The sequence below is a fragment of the Mustela nigripes genome, chromosome 6, assembly GCF_022355385.1.
Source record: "Mustela nigripes isolate SB6536 chromosome 6, MUSNIG.SB6536, whole genome shotgun sequence".
Lineage (NCBI taxonomy): Eukaryota > Metazoa > Chordata > Mammalia > Carnivora > Mustelidae > Mustela > Mustela nigripes.
Genome location: NC_081562.1, coordinates 141,952,371 through 141,971,906, shown reverse-complemented (window position 1 = coordinate 141,971,906; position 19,536 = coordinate 141,952,371). Strand labels below are relative to the sequence as shown.

The 19,536-nt window shown below is 38.8% G+C and overlaps 1 protein-coding gene across 9 annotated transcripts in view; it reads right to left on the bottom strand.

Annotated features, from left to right (window-relative positions):
• CREM (cAMP responsive element modulator) overlaps window positions 1-19,386 on the bottom strand; it is a 71,105-nt gene extending 51,719 nt beyond the window's left edge. The window contains exons 1-3 of one of the 9 annotated variants that reach the window (XM_059404397.1): window positions 19,062-19,386; window positions 9,667-9,763; window positions 1,455-1,578 (exon numbers count right to left, since the gene is read on the bottom strand). In XM_059404397.1, the coding sequence (XP_059260380.1) occupies window positions 1,455-1,578; window positions 9,667-9,710 (168 nt within the window). In that variant the 5' untranslated portion in view covers window positions 9,711-9,763; window positions 19,062-19,386. Of the gene's footprint in view, window positions 1-1,454; window positions 1,579-9,662; window positions 9,764-19,061 lie in introns of those variants that run through there. The other 8 variants (XM_059404400.1, XM_059404396.1, XM_059404403.1 and 5 more) reach the window with 8 other exon arrangements.
• Window positions 19,387-19,536: the final 150 nt, after the last annotated feature.

The window sequence follows — 19,536 nt, the reverse complement described above, 5'->3', positions numbered from 1 at the left end:
AAAGCAGGCTGGGTGTTTGGGGCCAGTCTTGGGAAAGAAGAGACCTCACAGGAACCTGTCTGGCTTAAGACAACCCAGGAAGAACCTGGTATTTCCCCTGGACCTCCAGTCAGCCATATGAGTCCTCTCTCTCCTCCCTTCAAGATGCTGTGAAAATCTCATGACTGCACTGTATCCCACACTACTGTGACTCCATACAAAAGGTTTCTCCACAACTGGCTGGTTGACTTCCAATCCAACCCCCTATATAGTCCACACAAATATTAGTGTTCTAAACACAGGGAACACTGTGCTTCAAGAATATTTAGTATCCAGGACACTCTACAGTCTCAAATGTATACAATCTCTGCTTACATTAACCAGCACGACTTCCCAGCCCAGATGTTAGGCTCCAGTTAGCCCCTCTACCCATAGTTTCTGGACAGTCTGGCTTTGTGCCTCTGCACACTCTTTTCCCTGGCCTAGAATATGCTTCCCTATCCTTGTCCACGTGGTAAACTCCTATTGATCTTTTATATCTAGTTCAAAAGCAACTCCTCCATAAAGTACTCCTGGGCACCTGGCTGCTCCCTCCTAACGTTTTATAGCACTTCTTATACTGTTGGAGCTATCATCCAAGTACCTACCTTCCCTACTAAACCATGAGATATTTAAGACCAAAAACTACATTTCTCCATGTATCTAAATAGTGCTGAGAGCCAGTAGGTACTCAAAAAATATGTGACAAACTAAATAAAAGAATGTGTTTGGGGCGCCTGGGTGGCTCAGTGGGTTAAGCCGCTGCCTTCGGCTCGGGTCATGATCTCAGGGTCCTGGGATCAAGTCCCGCATCGGGCTCTCTGCTCGGCGGGGAGCCTGCTTCCCTCTCTCTCTCTCTCTCTGCCTGCCTCTCCATCTACTTGTGATTTCTCTCTGTCAAATAAATAAATAAAATCTTTAAAAAAAAAAAACGAATGTGTTTGCTTTTACTACATATTTTTATATATATCTCAGAAATGGGTTTTAAGAGCTGAAAATCAGGCACTAACTCATACTGGTGGTCTCTAAATGAAACCAATTCAAAAAGACCTAACTAAAAAGGAAGCAAAGCTCAAACCAAATATATACTAGGCAAATGTAAGATTTCTGTAGTATTTCCTGCTGAGAAGTTAAGACTATACCAACTTGGAATTACCAACCTCTGAAACAGTAATTTGAGGGTTACATATGTGGGCAGGTTTTTGTTTTTCCTTTTGCATAGCAGTGGTAGTGGAGGGAGCACTGCAAAGTGTCCGTTACGAGGCAAAGTAACTCAAATACATATCGTCTCTCTGAAATCAAATCAGTAAGAATGGCTGATAACCAGGGAACAGTGTAAACTTAAGATCAACTTCAAGAAAACAGAATCTGCACATGCTTATTTCCACAGAGTTTCCCTTTCATCAGTGCCTGCCTATTGCCTACATTAAATTTACCTGAGCTAAAGTAGGGATGGAATTTTGACCAGTCTGGGTCTGCATATGAGCAGATTCGCTCTCAGCCACAGAATCTGTTACACTTCCATCCTGCTGAGATTCAATTGTTTCCATGGTCATTTGTCTGAAAAAGCAATAAAAAAGGAAAAAGTATTAAGGCCCTATCAGAAAGATTTCTCTGCTTTTACTTAGCTTTCTGATATTCATTTCTGTCATCAATTGTACCACCTTATTTTTCAAGAAATGGGTTCAGTGGTAGAGGTCTAAGTCTCCAAACTAACTCTGCTCACGGGATATGAACATTACCATTGCAGGAAGCACTGTAAAATGTTTTATGGGAGTTAACTTATTACAAAAAATGTTAATCTTATAATAAAAAGTCTCCTTGATAATTATTTTAAGCCCTCCAGTATAAATGAGTGAAAAAAGCAGACTTTCTATTTTACCTTAAGTATAAATATTCTATGACTCTCAAAGCCTAAGGTACATGCTTCATAATATATAGTATCAGAGAATTTCCCCACAGTCTAAATTAAATGCATTATAATATAAAGATGTGCCTAGCTTTGACAGCACTAACCAGTTTCTGATAAACAAGCCTCTCAAATGGAATCATGCAGAGCTGACCACATGTCCTACAGCTTCCCATTTCATTAAAGAGAAGAATCTAATTTTTCCAGAAAAACTTTCAACATAATTTTGTCTATGATAATCAATTTAATAATTTTTATTTCCATATAGACGATAAACCACTGTGATAAATTTTATCCTACTAGAAGAAATACAAACCACAAACAAAATAAACAAAATCAAATATTGAAAACTTACAGGAACTATTCTCTGTTACACATCTTTTCAACTGTCAATGATACAATGTGTTTCTCTCTTTAGTAGTCTAATTATATAGCCAAAAAGTATGCAAGCTACTTAGAACTTTGAATTAAAATATCCAAATCCTTTTTCCAGATTTAGTGACCAGATTCTGCACTCTTTGATCCATCTTGCACTTTACTATCTTCTTTTGCATTTCAATAGTCATTACCTGAATCCAAGCCTTCCATTCTCAAACCCATCTTTACTGCTTTTAAGTTACTTCTTACTCCTGAAAAGCATCAAAACTTCTAACTAAACATGACAATTTAGAGCAACTATAAAAGACAAAAATCCGGACTACTATGAAAAAATGTCTTTCCCTTACTATTCCCCAGTTCCTTTATCTCTTATTTTCTAGAACAGCCTAGGCAAGTACAGATCACCTGCATAACCTGCCAATTCTGGCTCTATGTTTGCTTATGTGAATAGTTCCCAAAGAGAATACCTCAGAACATTTAGTTCTACAGGATATGAAAAGGTATTATCTGAAAATGAGGGTGGGGGAAACACTTAGTGAAAAAGTTCTATATGTCTGGGGTTAAAGGTTTTCTTTGCCGCAGAACTTCTCAGAAGCTGAATATGCTAGTGTGCCTTCAGAAAGTGGAAGGTGCAGATCCAATAGGCCGCATTTTCCAAAAGCATCTGACCACCAAAAACTCTTTTCCACAAGGCATGTCCTAAAGGTAGTGTTCTGAAAACAACTTGAGAAATGTCTTATGCTATGTCTTACACCTTTTAAAGAACTTGAATCTCAACTCAAACACTATATGCTAGAAGACCTTCCTCACTGAACCATTCATTTTAGAAACATTTACTTAGCACCATCTACATGACTGGCTCCGAAAACACAAAAATGGGTAAACTGCACCCCTTGCCCTGAAGGAATTTATTGATTAATTGGTCCTTGGACAACCTCTATCAGAAGTAACTAACATACTTATTGGGTAAGTAGAGGAGCAGATTCCTAGGCTCAACCCCAAATCTACAGAATCAAACTTCCTGGGGCATCTAATTTTTTTATATCTAAGAGATTCTGATGCATATTAAAATTTAGGAAAAATTTAGCTTATTGGTAAATTCTATCAGGTAGACTCATAAGTCACTTTTTAAATTGTGTAAAGGATGTTATGCACAAAATACTTTGGGAAGCATAGGAAGCAATGATTATATCTGCCTGAGAATGGGGCCATATAAGCATATACTGAACAATGAGAAGAATTTCACCAGGTAGAAGAGGAAAAAGAGAACTATGAGAGGAAGGAAAGTACAGAGTATGGTTGGGAAATGGAATAACAGATTGTAGTAGATAATCTAGGTGCCAGGGAACCTAAATTCAGTGAGGAGGAGGCAAAAATAGGACTGGTAGAAGTAGGGCTAGAGAGGTCAGATGGAACCAGAGAGAGAATACTTTTTAAAACTCTAGAGAGAGGGCACCTGGGTGGTTCAGTTGGTTGGGCATCTGACTCTTGGTTTTAGCTCTGGTCATGATCTCAGGGTCCTGAGATCAAGCCCTACATCTTCAATTTACATACGCCAGCTTCTCCAACCCTATATGTAGATGCTCCCAAGTCTGTACTTGTCTACACTCCCCTCCTATGAAGCATCTCAATCTAGTTTTCAGATGCCTGTCCCTTCCCCTCCATTTCTTCTTCTATTCGAGAGCATCACTACCCACTTAAGTACCGCAGTGACAGGCTACAAGCGTGTATGTGAGTTGGTACCAGATTAATGACAAAAACCCACAGAGCTAAGTATCAGCCAAATCAGGATGAGATGAGGCCTGGAAATGGGAAGAAAGGCAGATATGGAAGATCCGTGGCCACCCTTATTCATCCTTCCTGTCACATGTGGCATCATCTACTATAAACTCCTATCCCAACACTGGACTAAGCTGCCGAGCTGCTACTCCTCATGATTGCTGCTGTCCATTCTAAACACTTGGCCTTCCTGTAAGCCATGACCAAACTGTGATGCCCCCTGACCCATGCCTCAATCACATCCATTAACACCTCACATTTCTACCTCCCCAGTCACTGTCAAAGATGTAAGCTCCTCCTGTACTTCACTATCCCTCTCATAACTAGTGCTTCCTTTCCCCCCGTAATTCAGTTGCTTACTCCTAACTCCTATTCTCCTTCCAAGCCCTTGCAATGTGCTATCTGGAACTCCCACCCCTCACCCCAGCCTCTTAACAGACAGCAGCTTGTCTTCCCATACCTAATTAGAATTCCCACTAGTATTTGTCAGCTGTTCCTCCTCTGTGCCTTTGCAGAAAGGTGTACCATCCTATATTCACTCACATGACAATCATTTTCCACTTACATCCAGGATGTAAACTGAAGACTTTGGCACTTGAGTTAAAAGATTTCCTCTCTGGAGCACCTGAGTGGCTCAGTCAGTTAAGCACATGACTCTTGATTTTGGCTTAGGTCATGATCTCAGGGTTGTGAGATTGAGCCTGCATTGGGCTCCACCCTCAGCAGGGAGTCTACTTGAGATTCTCTCCCTGTTTCTCTCCTCAAGCGGGCAGCAATCTTCCCTAGTGAATTTACTCTTCCATTCTCTATGACTCTTTCAAAGTTTCCTCCCTCTTCTCAAATCTCCAAGCTTACCTAACTACCCTACACACAGTGTGAAGACTTGCCTCCTGCTTAGATGAGAACTCCCTCAATTTCCTGCCACAAAATCGTCAAACCTATTCACACCTATACTCACCATTTTACCTTGCCTCCTGCCTCCCAACTCTTAAGTTCTTTAATCTGTGCTTTGGACCCTCTTCAAGGGAACTATTATCAATTACCTTCACCCCTTTCCAATGGTTCCTCTTATCAAGATTTAAACAGGTTTAAGTCTCCTCGATCTCAAACACACACACACACACACACCCCCACACACACACCCCACACACTTGTTGAACCAGAAATCTTTTTCTAGCTACTGTCTTGAACCTCTCTTCTTCCTTTCACTGCTAAACTACATTAAAGAATTACCAACATTATATCCATTTCTTTACTCCCATCTATTCCTAGACAACCCTAAACTGGCTTCTGCTTCACTAAACTTCTCTAGTAAAGGTAACCAATCTGTCACTAAATCTAAGTTCATTTTAAGTCCTATCTGGCTTAATCCCTCAGCAGTATTCAAAACTGTTGGCATCTTCCTTTTTGATGTCATCATATTGCAGTTTCTGCTCTCATCCCATTCTCCGACAACTCCTCCACAAGCTCCTTTGCTAATTCCTTCTCTTACTCAATGTCAACCTTCATATTGCATGTCTTCAGGGATCTGTTTAGTTTTCTCACCTCACTCTCAAATTTCCCTTTGTGTACTGTCATCATTTCACCAGCTTCAGGCTTACACTCTCAAATCTAGATCTCTAGCCCAGAGGTTTCTCTTGAATTCCAAAACCATATATTCAAATGCCTATATATTATCTCCAAATAGGTATCCTACAGGTACCTCAAACTCAATGAGTCCAAAACTAATCTCTTCCTCCTCCACAAATGTGTTTCTTAACCTCAGGAAATGCAGCTCTGGCGTCCATCAAGTGACAACCTGGGTGTTACCTCTAACACCCTCTCCCATTCATTCCCTACAGCCTCATTACCAAGTGGAAAGACCCTTCCTACTAAAGAACAAGTTAGTCCCCTTCTTTACCACTACTCAATCTCCCTATTCCAATCCATACTAACAGCTCTCTTTCTCAAGTTTACACATCTGCTTAAAACATTTCTCTGCTTAAAACTCTTCAGTAGCCCTATATTGACCACAGGATAAAATTCAAACTTCTTACAATAATAATAACCACAACAACCATTTGTTGGTGCTTACCATGTGGTAAAAGCCTACTGGCTTTAATCCTTAACATTTTTATAAGATCAGGATAGTTAGTTCTTCTTTTAGGGATAATAAAATAGATAATGACAAAGAAACGTAAGAGGTTAAGAACTTAATCTTACCACCAATCTGATCTGTTCAGAGTGGCATAGCCAGGTTTTGAACTAAGGTCTTTTTCCAAAGTCCATATTCTCAATTACCAAACCAAACTGCCATTCAATCTCTTTCACAACGTGACCCCATTTTACTTTTATGGCCTCATTTCCAGTCACTCCATTCTTCCCACATTCTGCATTCTGGCCTCCTCATAGCCATTTCTTTCAAATACACATCCTATTTCCCTAGTTCTAATCTTTAATATCTGTTCTTCTCTCTTCCTGAACTGCCCTTCACCCCTTCTTTGTCCAACAGGCAAATTCCTACCAGTTTTTCAAGGCCTGGCTGAAGGACACCATCTTTCAAAAGCCTATTCTAACAGCCTTGGGCAGAATTAGTTATTCTGTTCTGAGTTCCCAAAGCATTTTATGCAATACTTCCATTATAACGCTTGTCTAGCATATAATACATTTATTCACAAAGTACCAACACTAGTATAAGCAATTCCAGGAGAGAGAGTACACCTTATATTTCAATGTATTCCCAGTGCCTAGTACAGAATCTACTATAATTGTTAAATAAACCAACTGATCAACTTTTCGGGAAGACTATGCAACTGTCAGATGTTACTAAAAATGATAAAAAATAAGGTTTAGAGAGATTGATTTTCTAAAAGGCACATAATAGATAGCAGACAGTGAATAAGAGGTCTTGTGAACTCCAGGGTTCCTTCCACAGCCAGTGTCCCAAGTATTCCAATTTAGACAGCATTTTACAATAAAGATGCGTTTTTGAGTATGCTGTAACTATTGTTACAATCTTCATCCAGATATACTTTATCTTTCACACTAGGATGTAGGGATTCTAATTTTATACAATTTCTATTCTTTTAGCATGCCTAGTATAGTGACCAATACATATCTCTTGGTAAAAGTTTGATACTAAAATCAATTTATTTGAGGGGCGGTGAAGCACACAAGCTCTTGATCTCAAGCTCTTGAGTGTGAGCCCCATGTTGGGTGCAAAGATTACTTAAAAAAAAAGAAGAAGAACATTTTTTTTAAATAACAAATAAGGGCGCCTGGGTGGCTCAGTGGGTTAAAGCCTCTGCCTTCGGCTCAGGTTATGATCCCAGGGTCCTGGGATGGAGTCCTGCATCGGGCGCTCTGCTCAGCAGGGAGCCTGATTCCTCCTCTCTCTCTGCCTACCTCTCTGCCTACTTGTGATCTCTGTCAAAAAAAAAATATATAAAATCTTTTAAAAATAAATAAAATAAAAATAAAAATAACAAATAAAATAAAATCATTTGAAGGTAAAAATCATCTACAGAAAAGTAAAGCCAGTGCTATCTGTTTAAAATATATCCCCTATCATTTTCAAGCCTGTTTATTCTACTGATCAATATCCAACTGCTCTCTAGTACAACCTCCTAAATCCACTAAAAAGCAGCCCTAGGGCACGACTCAGAGAAGAAGATTCAACTAAGAATTACATGTTCAACATGGGTCAATCACTATAGTAGGTATTTTCAAACAGTATTTCAACAGGACATATACTACCCAGAACTCAGGGTAAATGATATACATATAACACTAACACCTGTAAATCAGCCTCAGTTAGACCAGACAGAATTCATGTATAAAGTATAAGAGTAAAATCCATTATAATCCTTCATTGTTCACTATATATCTTATAGTTAAAATTGAAGAGATGTATTCAAGAATATGTTCCCCCCAAATCTCACTTTCTAAATCAAATGTTAAACCAGATGTACTGAAGTTAGTTATTGATAAATTGAACAATATTTTAATCTTAAACAATAACCCTTATTAGAAAGACCAGTCAGTAATCACAAGTTATAAAATATTTAAAAATACATACAAGATGAAGCAATAAAAGAAAAACAAAAACAAAAAGTCCATTAAGTACTATAAACTAACAGCAAGCAAAGTACTGGCAAATACTTGGTTCCACAATTCTGAAAAACAGATAGACTGCTAAAATGGGCATATTTAAACTTATAAATGATTAATAGTAGTAGCAATATTCTTTTCTTATGAAGGTTAAATATTTCTTCTGAAATCTTCTTTATATATATATATATTTAGCAAACCATCTTCTTTGATAGAAAAATAAATATTATCCCAATACGTTCTAAATATATTAGGATTCAGTTTAATAAATGTTGAGATAGCTATGTTTTAAAATAACAGGATCCATCCATTAGCACAATTTTCAAAGACTAAGTTAAACTACTTTTAGAAGGGTAGAACTGTGTTTGTTTGCTTACTCTGCTATTTTCTAGAACTTTAATAGAATGTCTACATAATACTGCAATAACTCCTCCAAACACTTGTACAACAGTACCATACTGTTTATGCAGTACAACACAACAGGTAGACAATCTATTATATACCTTCAAGAAATAAATACAAAGGTATATTCATAAAATTATATTCACAATTATAGAAATACTGAGACAACTAATGACCAGAGTTATTTAGGCATCCTGTGTGTCAAGATCAAATAAGATACAGAACTAGAAGAAAAATTAGAAGAAAACAGAAAAACATTTTAAAGGATTGCTACTACTGGTACCTAGGAAAGTGTTCTTAAAAGGCAAGAGAAAACAAATAGGAAAGGAAATACAGACCAAATCTATCTAAACAAAAAACAAAGGCTGTTTCCTAATTATAATTAAAATGTTCATTTAACTAACAAACTTCTAAAATCTTAGTTGTATCCTATTTGCAAAGACAAACTACACTGCAAAGCAACTGTATTTGCCCTTGTAAAACTTTAAAAATAGAATCCAGCTAAAAAAGGAAAAAATATTAGTTGTTTCTATTCTTTATTTATAAATAGTTTTATCAAAAAAGTCATAGAAAATTTATTTTCTTTTTAAAGCTAGGTCCAACTGATAAACCAGAATGTCTCTGAAAGTAGCCACAAGAAAACCTGAAAAGTTCTATCTGGATTTTATCAAAAAATTGATAAAACTGTACTGTTTTATATTAGGAACAAGCATAGCTTAAAGGCAAGGAAGGAAGAGAACTAAAACTCTGTCCATATCCTTATGTATGGTCTCCTTTCTAAATGAAAAGACCAGCAGGCAACACAAGCTAAATGTAAATGCCCACTTCTCCCCTCCATTGCCCCACAAGTACAGGGTAGAAAATGAACACTTCAGCTGAATGGCTGACCACTCTGGGTGGTACATTATATCATACAGGGTACATTATATCGTATTTTCTTAGTATCATATATATATACATACACACATTTATATACATTCATGGATACATGTTTACATATATATACATCATTCACTTATCCATGTATCTCCACTTAGAGTTTAACTCTCTGAGCAGAACTTTCAAAAAAAACAGAAGATATACCCACCTACCTTAGATTTGTCTTAATATATTTTTTCCTGCCACATTTGCTCATTATTAAGACATCTGTAATCAATGCTTTGTTCCTTCTCTGTTTTCTTCTTTATCCTGCAGTAAAAAATTGATTTGGGAGATCATAAATTTCATTAAAAAAAAAAAAAACTTCAAAATAAATAAATAAATAAATAAAATAAAAACTACATCAGAAGCATACCCCCCAGAATACCCTAATTTCTATAAAACTGAAAAAACAGACTAGAGGGGCGCCTGGGTGGCTCAGTGGGTTAAGCCGCTGCCTTCGGCTCAGGTCATGATCTCTGGGTCCTGGGACCGAGTCCCACATCGGGCTCTCTGCTCAGCAGGGAGCCTGCTTCCCTCTCTCTCTCTCTGCCTACTTGTGATCTCTGTCTGTCAAATAAATAAATAAAATCTTAAAAAAAAAAAGAAAAAGCCTCTGCCTTTGGCTCAGGTCATGATCTCGGAGTCCTGGGATCGAGCCCCACATCAGGCTCTCTGCTCAGCGGGGAGCCTGTTTCGTCCTCTCTCTCTGCCTGCCTCTCTGCCTACTTGTAATCTCTGTCTGTCAAATAAATAAATAAAATCTTAAAAAAAAATTAAAACAATTAAATTAAAAAAATTTAAAAAATTAAAACAATTAAAAAAATTAAACAAAAATTAAGCTGGAAACTCTATTTTTTTCAAAATTATTTCTTTTCAATTTTCTTATCATCTAAGAAAAAAATTCAAAAAAACGTAAATCATGTGCTATTTATCAGGTTATTTCCTACTGAAGAGAAAGCAGTGCTGTCTGAATCATTTAATACACACTACATATAGCTCACAATATCAGCTCCATTTTAAAAATAACAATCACTTAATAAATGAGTGAATTTATCATTTCTTTTACCATTTTCTTAAACTTCATTCCACTACAAAAAATTTATCAACCATTTTTTATTTACCTTAAATTCAAAACTGGCTTTTGTCAGAGAATTTTAACTCCAAACAAAATAATAAGTTTCTTTAAAATCTCCACCAACAGTCTATAGTACACTTAAAAAGCTGTTTTAGACACTCTAGTAATTAAACCCCATTTTTCACTAAGATCTTTTAAAAGTACTTATTTGACAAGCTGAATCAAGTAAAACTGGCAAAGAAAAAGAAACTGAAGCCCTTAATTTACTGTAGACGTGGAAAGGACAAATGTGTGCAGCCCTAAGTGTCTTCTATGGTATCTGCCAGCAATGCTGGTGCTTAGCCACAGACATACTGCTTTCAGGGTTCCCTCCAAAGTGGCCCCTCTAAAACGGTGTCATACCATCCTAGTCATTTTAAAACTGAGCCAGCAGGTTTGCCTAAGGACACTAGGACAATGATTATAGCTACTGTCTGTACCCCCCATCCTCCAGCATGGGAATAACAGGAGATGATAGGACATTTGAACCAGGCTACCTACTATATGAACAAAAAGGATGGTGCCACTCATTTGGATTAAACCTTATTCTGTTATATTCTTTTGGTGTTTTACATTGGGACATCTTATCTTCCATAAACATTGCATAGCCTAGAGGGCAGGGACCAGCATAGACGAGACAGATAACAAAATGTCCCCGCTCTGCAGGAGATTGCAATTTAATGAGAGAGACAGATATTTAAACAAAGAACATTGACTATATTATTTGAATAATAGTGATCATGGCACCACATAAAGAGAAGTTAACTGCTAATTTCTATATTTCTCTTGGAAATACCTTTTTTTGGTTTATTTTTTGAATGAGTAATACATTCTTATGGTGCAGAATTCAAAAAGCAGGAAAAGGTATTCACTGAAGTGCAGGAACAGCTACCTACTTGGTCTTCCCAGAGGCAATCAGCATTGAAGAAAGTACCAGCTTCCAGCCACCACAGCCACAAGATGTCAAAAGGGAAAAATGACTAGTCTCATGCCAGAATGATGACCATCAGACAAAACTGACTCTGACTCAGGCTTATCAAAGCATGATTTCATCCCAACTACTCTCTAAGAAGTCATCATAACTGATTGCCTGCTTGCCAAATCTAAAAGAATGCTTTCTAGTCCAATCTTCCTTATATCCCTACAGCATTTCCCAATTTCCAAATTTTCTGCTGCTCTTTGGAACACCGTGTTCACTTCTCTTCCAAATTACCCAGTCCTTTGTCTTCAGTCTTCTTCGCCTGCTCTTTAAAGATCTTTATTTTTTATTTTTTTAATTTATTTGACAGAGATCACAAGGAGGGCAGAGAGGCAGGCAGAGAAAGGAGGAAGCAGGCTCCCCGCCGAGCAGAGGGCCCGATGTGGGGCTCAATGTGGGGCTCGATCCCAGGACCCTGAGATCATGACCTAAGCTGAAGGCAGAGGCTTAACCCACTGAGCCACCCAGGTGCCCCCTCTGCCTGCTCTTTATTTTTTTTTTTTTTAAAGATTTTATTTATTTATTTGACAGAGAGAAATCACAAGTAGACAGACAAGCAGGCAGAGAGAGAGAGAGGGAAGCAGGCTCCCCGCTGAGCAGAGAGCCCGAAGTGGGACCCGATCGCAGGACCCCGAGATCATGACCTGAGCCGAAGGCAGCAGCCCAACCCACTGAGCCACCCAGGCGCCCCTCTGCCTGCTCTTTAAAGGCTGGTATTCCCAGGCTGTCTGTCACAAAAGTCTCCCCCAACACAGGCTCCCTAGACTACTTGATCCTCTCTCAGTCTCAGATCTCTTCTGCAGTCTAGACTACTCTCTCCTGAGCTCCCGCCCACATGCATCTGCCCACTGGTTTGCTCACAGACCCTCAAGCCCCAAATGTTCCAATCTAATCTCAATGCCCTCACTCTGCATCTCTCCTCTTGCTGTACTCTTCTCCCAGTGAGTGACATCAACACTGACTCAGCCACCCCATCTGGGAGTTCTCCTCTCCTTTCATTACCTACTTCCCATGTCCTCAATTTCTGAGGAGGCGGACTGGTTTATTGGTAGCAATAGTGTGTAGTATAAAAACACTGGCACTGGAAGCTGATCTCGGTGTCACCCTGCTCTGAGTTCTATGGTTTATTGGCTATATGACCTCAGATAATTATAAAATTTTCCAAGCATTCTTTCCTGTCAAATGGAGATCTTTTTGTGAGGATAAAATGTAATAATAAACATAAAATGTCTAACTGTGTTTGGAATATAAGCAAGGACCACTACCTAACTCAGCCTCAATAATTTTATCTCGTATCTCTCCACTCTGCTCCATTCTCTCCCTCATTTCTGACACTGCCTTAGTTCTGAAACTGATTATTTGACATGATTAAAACAATAACTACCTCTCCATAAAGCAATTTGTCTCTCCCTGTAATAACTTCACCTCACTCAAACCTCTCAAACCCTCTTAATCTACTCCACTAGACCACAACACTCTATTCAAAAATGCAAATCCAAACACGTTAATTTATTTCCTTATTCAAAATCCTCCAGTAGACCCCCTGCTTTAATAAACAGTCAAAGTTATGAGCATTATAGTTTGAGGTACTTTGTAGAGGCTTAATAAAGTTTGTTGTAAAAGCCTTCAATTTTAAGATATACCAATCCTTTCCATTAATTTTCCAGGTTCAAAATTACCTTGTGTGGATTTGTAAAGCAGGAGACCCAATTTTACTAAAGTATAAACTGTGCATACTTTGAAAAACTTGGCTGCTTTTTATACTATTGATCTCATCTCAAATCTGATTTTACTATTCTAGAACATGCTACTCTTTGGTAGACAAGGATTGACTTAGGGTCCTCCACTTCCACATACACAAACACCTGAATGCTTAAGAGCTCAAATGTCCTAATGTGTTCTCATACGGAGATGATATATTCTAATTAGCCTAAAACATACCCCTTGAATTCATCATTTCACAACACAGCCTGAGGTTAGAATTTTTAAGCTGACCTCCTTATGTCTAAAATCACAAAGGTTACTGATGTAAGGTCTTGGATACTACTAATTTTCTATAAAAATATATTTTTACGTCCTATCTGCTAAGGAAACCTTTTAGAGTAGAAAGGCATATCTTAGTTTATTATAGGCAAATAAGAGCTTATACTAAGAGAGAAAAAGGAGTTCAAAATTCTTTTGCCTGTTGTGAATTTCTGTGTTGTATATGGAGAAAAGCCATTATCCTACTGGTAAAAATTTTCTATCATATATTAGGTTTGATTGCCAAAATCACATCTGGCATTCACCTCATTCTTCATCTGTGTGTTGCCCTCTGTGTTACCCTCTGGCATACAGATTCAATTAATTTCATTGCTATCAAGTATCCCTTAATATAAAGCTCTCTATAACAGGTATTTAAAATACACTGATTAGGGGTGCCTGGGTGGCTCAGTTGGTTAAGTGTCTTCCTTTGGCTCAGGTCATGATGAGCAAAGAGCCTGCTTCTCCCTCTCCCTGCCACTCCCCTGCTTGTTCTCTCTCTGACAAATAAGTAAATAACATCTTTAAAAAAAAAAAAAAAGGATCGAACTTCTTGGGAAACATTACCAGAATATAAAAGCTTACCTAGCCAACTTCCTTCTCCCTAACCAACTCTCTGTATGAACCATTTCTTCTGTAAAACCTATAGCACACCTAAGGCCAGAGTCACTCTCTAGCATACCCAAGCACTTCTGTTTCTAACAGCTGTGATGGATGCTTAGCAAGAGTTAGCCATATTTATCACCTAACTTGATTATGCCAGCTATACTTACTGTTGTAATTTTGGAATTCTATTAAATAGCATGTTAAATTATTAAATAGATTTAAAAGACTAAAAAAAGAGCTGCTTCTGTGAAAACTAAGTAGACTGCTTTGGAAAGACAATAAAAGGCTGCTTTTTAAAAAATTCTGGCTTTGGGGCTAGATATTACAGTTGGAAAGACCTATAAAATTGGGGAAATATGACAAATATGTAGAGTTCTTTACAAAGACACTTGCAAAACAACTAAGTTCTTGCTCTACTTTCAAGATCTGAAAAATGGAAATTGAGATAGTTTTTGCAGGAAGGGGGAGAAACAAAAAACAAAAACCAAAAAACACAACCAAAAAAAAAAAAATCCCACGTTGCAATTAGAATAGTCAAAATAAAAAGGAAAGAATGTGGAATAAAAGGGGATACACCTCTCATGGAAGCAGGAAGAGAGAGAGAGACCAAAGAAAAGTATATTATTTCTCTGGTTCCAGGATGAAGCAAGGTTTTAGTTCCTTCGGAAACTAGGAGATCTTCATAGGTTAATCATGATTTAAATAGCAATGGCGAGTAAGGTTTGAAAGCTAAGGGAAGAAGAACATGAAGTGCATATACAGCTGGTTCATTTCAATCACATGGATTAAAAACTTGGGAGAAGGCAGGGCTGGGTAGAAGAGAGAAGTAATTACAAAGAGCCAAACACCTCAAGTTGGCAGGGATAAACCTATCTTACTACATGCATTCAGATTAAGGAGATGAATACAGGAGAAACAAAGTGGGAGAGCAGTGACAGGAAATTACACCACTTTTCAAGTTTTGTAATCATTGTGAAACAAGGTTAGAATAACTTTCAAATAACATTCTTTATTTACACTTTTGTGTAAAAACAGAAGTAGCCAGGAGCAATACTTATAAATAATTGAGACACTTGCAAATAATGTCTTTAAAATTTTAAACATGAATCATAGAGAAAATCAGGTGGCTTTCTAATACAGATTCGAGGCCACTCCAACTTAATTGCTGCAGATACCTATTACTTAAGAAATCTTAAGTTTTTATAAAGTCACTAAAGGATTAACTATTTCAGCATCCCTTTCTCAATTAATTCCCCACCCGGCACCTGTTTTTGGCTATTTCACAGTCAATGAACAACAAAATTGGCTGGTAAGGAGGAAATGAAAACTAAAATTCAAACAATCATGGCCTATCTCCACCTCTCCAAATACCACCGTCTTTACCACCACCACTTCATGGAAGGAAACAAAATTTAAAACCTTCTGTGAGTTATTTGCTTGACTAGAGTCATTGCTGGGTTCTCCTGTTCAATATTGTATTTCACTACTGCACTTTAAGTACATTTCAAAGTACTTATCTACACAAAGTACAACTCTAGTGACTATTAACCAGTAATCTGGAAAAGAGTAGATAAGACACTTGAATTAAGTAATATTCAGAGAAATGAATTTCAATGTTATGATACTTACCTAGATTGGTCCTCTTTTGTGTTTATGAACAAAGCTGCTTCTTAGTTCTAAGTCCAGAAACATGCTTAAAAAGGTTAATTTTAACACCTCCATCAATTTTAAAAGGAGTGAAAGCATCCCAATTGTCCATATACAGTATCATAGGTCTTTATGCATGATTCAGTTTCTCTAATACCTGAGCTAGAGGCTTTTATAATATCAATGCTAGAATATAAACTCCACTTTAAAACATTTTGAAGCAAAAAAATCATTTTTGCTCTATCAATGAAAATGAACAAAACTGAATGACATGAGTTAGGACGGTCAAATTTTAAGTCCACTGTGTTAAAAAAAAATTCAAGAAGATAACTTCGAAAAAACTGTTTTTGGGAAATTCTCAAATTATCAGAATCACACAGCTCCATTAGGATTTCACATGACTTTGACATTTGACAGGTCTGGCTGAATCACTGTTTAGAAAACACGACCAAAGATGCTTCCCACTTGGGGACAACTGGGTACTTCAAAAGAGCCTCACAAAAGGGTTGCTAGTAAGGTTTTCTATGAGGCAAGTATCCTCCCTTACCAGTGAGAGAGTTATTCTAAGAGGCTTTAAGCAAAACTCCCACATAACTTTCTAGCCTATGTTCTTCCTCAAAACTGTCTTATATACCCCTTGGCAATAATTTCCTCTAACACTCCTGAGAAAGCCAATCAAAAGATGTGCAAGATTTAAAAAAAAAAAAAAAAGTGCAAGATAGATATTGTACTTTCTAAACTTTGCTGTAAATGGAATTATATCAATAAGACTCAAGTTGTCTTCATGAGTAGTATAAAGATAAAATCCCACTAGTGTTATCCTTAAGTTTTCCTCTTCATTCCCCCTATTCTCTACTGGATATCCTAAAGCATCAGAAAAAGAAAACCCAGGAGTGAAAGTATTTACTCTTATACTGTATTCTTAATTATACAGTTCTCATGGTACATGGTATTTTAAAAACCTGAAATATTCTTTGAAAAGAAATGAACAAAATGATTTAAAATGTTTATTTCTACCTGTATGTAATGGATAAAAAACATTTCCCCTGAAATTTTTATTTTTATGATCTGCATTGATAACATTAAAATTGCATTCAATGTACAATAACTCTTCTCAAAGTTGATTTTTATATACAGAATCCACTAGTTCAATAAAGTTGAAATACTTAACAGAATTCAAAGACATTTCGGGCTTATTTTCCTAATGACCAATGTTGACCACATGTCAAAATATCAGTGGTTCAGCTGCGAAGTGTTTACATTGTTCAGTTTTACTTTTAAAAGTCTATCTAAATGGAACGGGACATTTGAGTGCTTTCCAATGGACTACTACGTCAACAATAAACCTGGCTCAATTTTCTGGCCCAATATTAACTTACAGAGAATATCAAGTTAGGGAAAACAGATCATAAATATATGTACGTACTGGTCAAGTTTCAATCAGGATTTCTTATGTGTGTTAATAACCTGAAACTCTTCCCTACTATTCACGGAATTCTAAAAAGGATTTTACATTTTAATCCTGCAATAACCTGCCTCAGTAGCAAACTAAAGTGGTCTATGGAATCTGGAGTTTCTTGAACTCATCTGTAGAAGCAAATTTCATTAACCTTCCAGGACAAAGCAAAAACAAAGACTGAAGAGCTCCTCTGTGTTTACACATTCAATAAAAATTTATTCATATATTCTTACAAGATATGTACACAAAAAATCAGTGTAATTACAACTTCACACTCACCAAAATGACTCCAGCAAGTCACTGGGAAAGCATCTGCTTACAGTGATCTATTTACAGATTTATACCAAAAATGTTTCTATAATTATCAACACTTAATATGACAATGCTTTAAGTGTTCTACTCATTCAGGATCAAACCCACTTAAATATCTTTCTAAAAGCTGTATCCGGATTAGTAAGCAGTTGTTTATACATTATTTTTTTAGTACTTAGCTCTTATTAGCCAAAACATTATTTGCAATTTAACATCCTTGGGAGGAAAAAGTTCAAAGAAAAGAAAAAAGTTCAAATTTTAAAAATATAAAGGGAAAGCAGCTTACTATCCTAACATAGGACCAAGACTAGGAGAAAAACATGGTACCCAAAGGGGAAAAAAAAAAAAAAGAGAGAGAGAGAGAGCATGAATTATTAATGTAATCTATTAGTTTTCATACCGGACCTCTATCGTGCACCGAGGTTTCTATTTATTTAAAGGGAAGGTGGCTACAGTCTCATCAGCCCGCCAAATCAGGTTTGAAAGGAAGAAATTTTAGGAAGTTACAGAGCTAAGAGGTTCTGTTAAAAGGGGCTCTCTAAGTTTCAGTCAGACCTTCAGGCTGATCCTGTAAGTCAAAACTGCTGAAAATTTGATCGTAAGCTGACAGCTGCTTTCCTGAGCGCTGTACACGGAAGGTCTCAGCGATTTTCAAGTTAGGGGGACCTGGTATGCGTGCAGCAGGATAAAGAACTATGTTGAATAATGTGTCTACTCCCTGTCCAGCATGCTCTGGGAACCTTGCTAGGTGCCTTCTAAAAAGGCACAAATCAAAGGTAAAGAACAAGAGAAACTGCAATTTCTATCAGCTGTCAGGGTTCTGTTCCTTCTTCGCGGCTATTATATAAGTCTCCGCACTATTTCATCAGCTCTGTCGTGTCTGGGGACTAAGTGACTCCACACCGGTGTCCCCGACTCATGTTTCGGAGAAGAAATGGGTTAACGCTGATTTCTATCTAAACGAAGTCCACATAATTGAGACAAAGGTGCTACTAATCGTCGGCTGTGGTAGATAAAACCAACGTCCTTACTTCTCGTTTCCTTTTCTTCTCAGAGAGGGAGAACCCCACTCATCAGAGCAGTGAGGCTTTTCCCCAAGGACTTGCCCAACTTGTACCAAGTTCAAAAGGAGTCAGGGAGGGCTGCGAGAGCAGAGCAGCCCGCTTCCCGCTCGGCAGAGCTCTGCACTAACCCGAAGGCACCCCGCGGGCGGAGCGGGACAAGAGAGCGGCCGCCGCCACCGGGAGGCCGCACTGCTCCCGCTCTCCCCGCCCTCCCCCTCGGGCTCGGAGCCCCCAGCGCCCCCGCTCCGGGGCCCCGAGGCCCCCGACCCGTCGACCCGGCTCCGCTCCGCCTCCTGCCTCCGCCTCCTGCGCCGCGTCGCCGGCTCCGAGGTCTCTAGGTCCCGGGCCGGCGCGCCACTTACCCGCCGCGATGGGATTTACGTAGCGGACCTCGTCACTGATTACGGACGGGAGGAGGTGGAGACGGCGAGCCCGACCGCCGCTCAGGAGCGGCGCCGCCGCCCAGCAACCCGGCGCCGGCGCCGGCGGCGGCCCCACGTCGCCCCCACGTCAGCTCTGATGCGGCAGCCGCGGCCTGCCCGCCGAGCCGAGACCAAAAGTAGCGCAGCAGCCGACAGAACCGCGTCCTCGCGCCCCGCCCTCCCCTCCCCCACTCCGCGACTGCCTCCCCGGGGACGCCCGGCGGAAAAAAATCCAAACTCGAACTCTGCCCCCTGCCGGCCACCAGCGGGAGTGCAGCGCTGACAATCCAACAATTAAATGGAACGGGGGGAGGGGAGGAGGGGGAAAATGAGAGGCCAGAGGGCGGGGCCTAAGTGGTGGGGAGGAGTGCCAAGGCGTGGCCCTAGCGCGAAGAGGCGGACCAGGGAGGTGGGC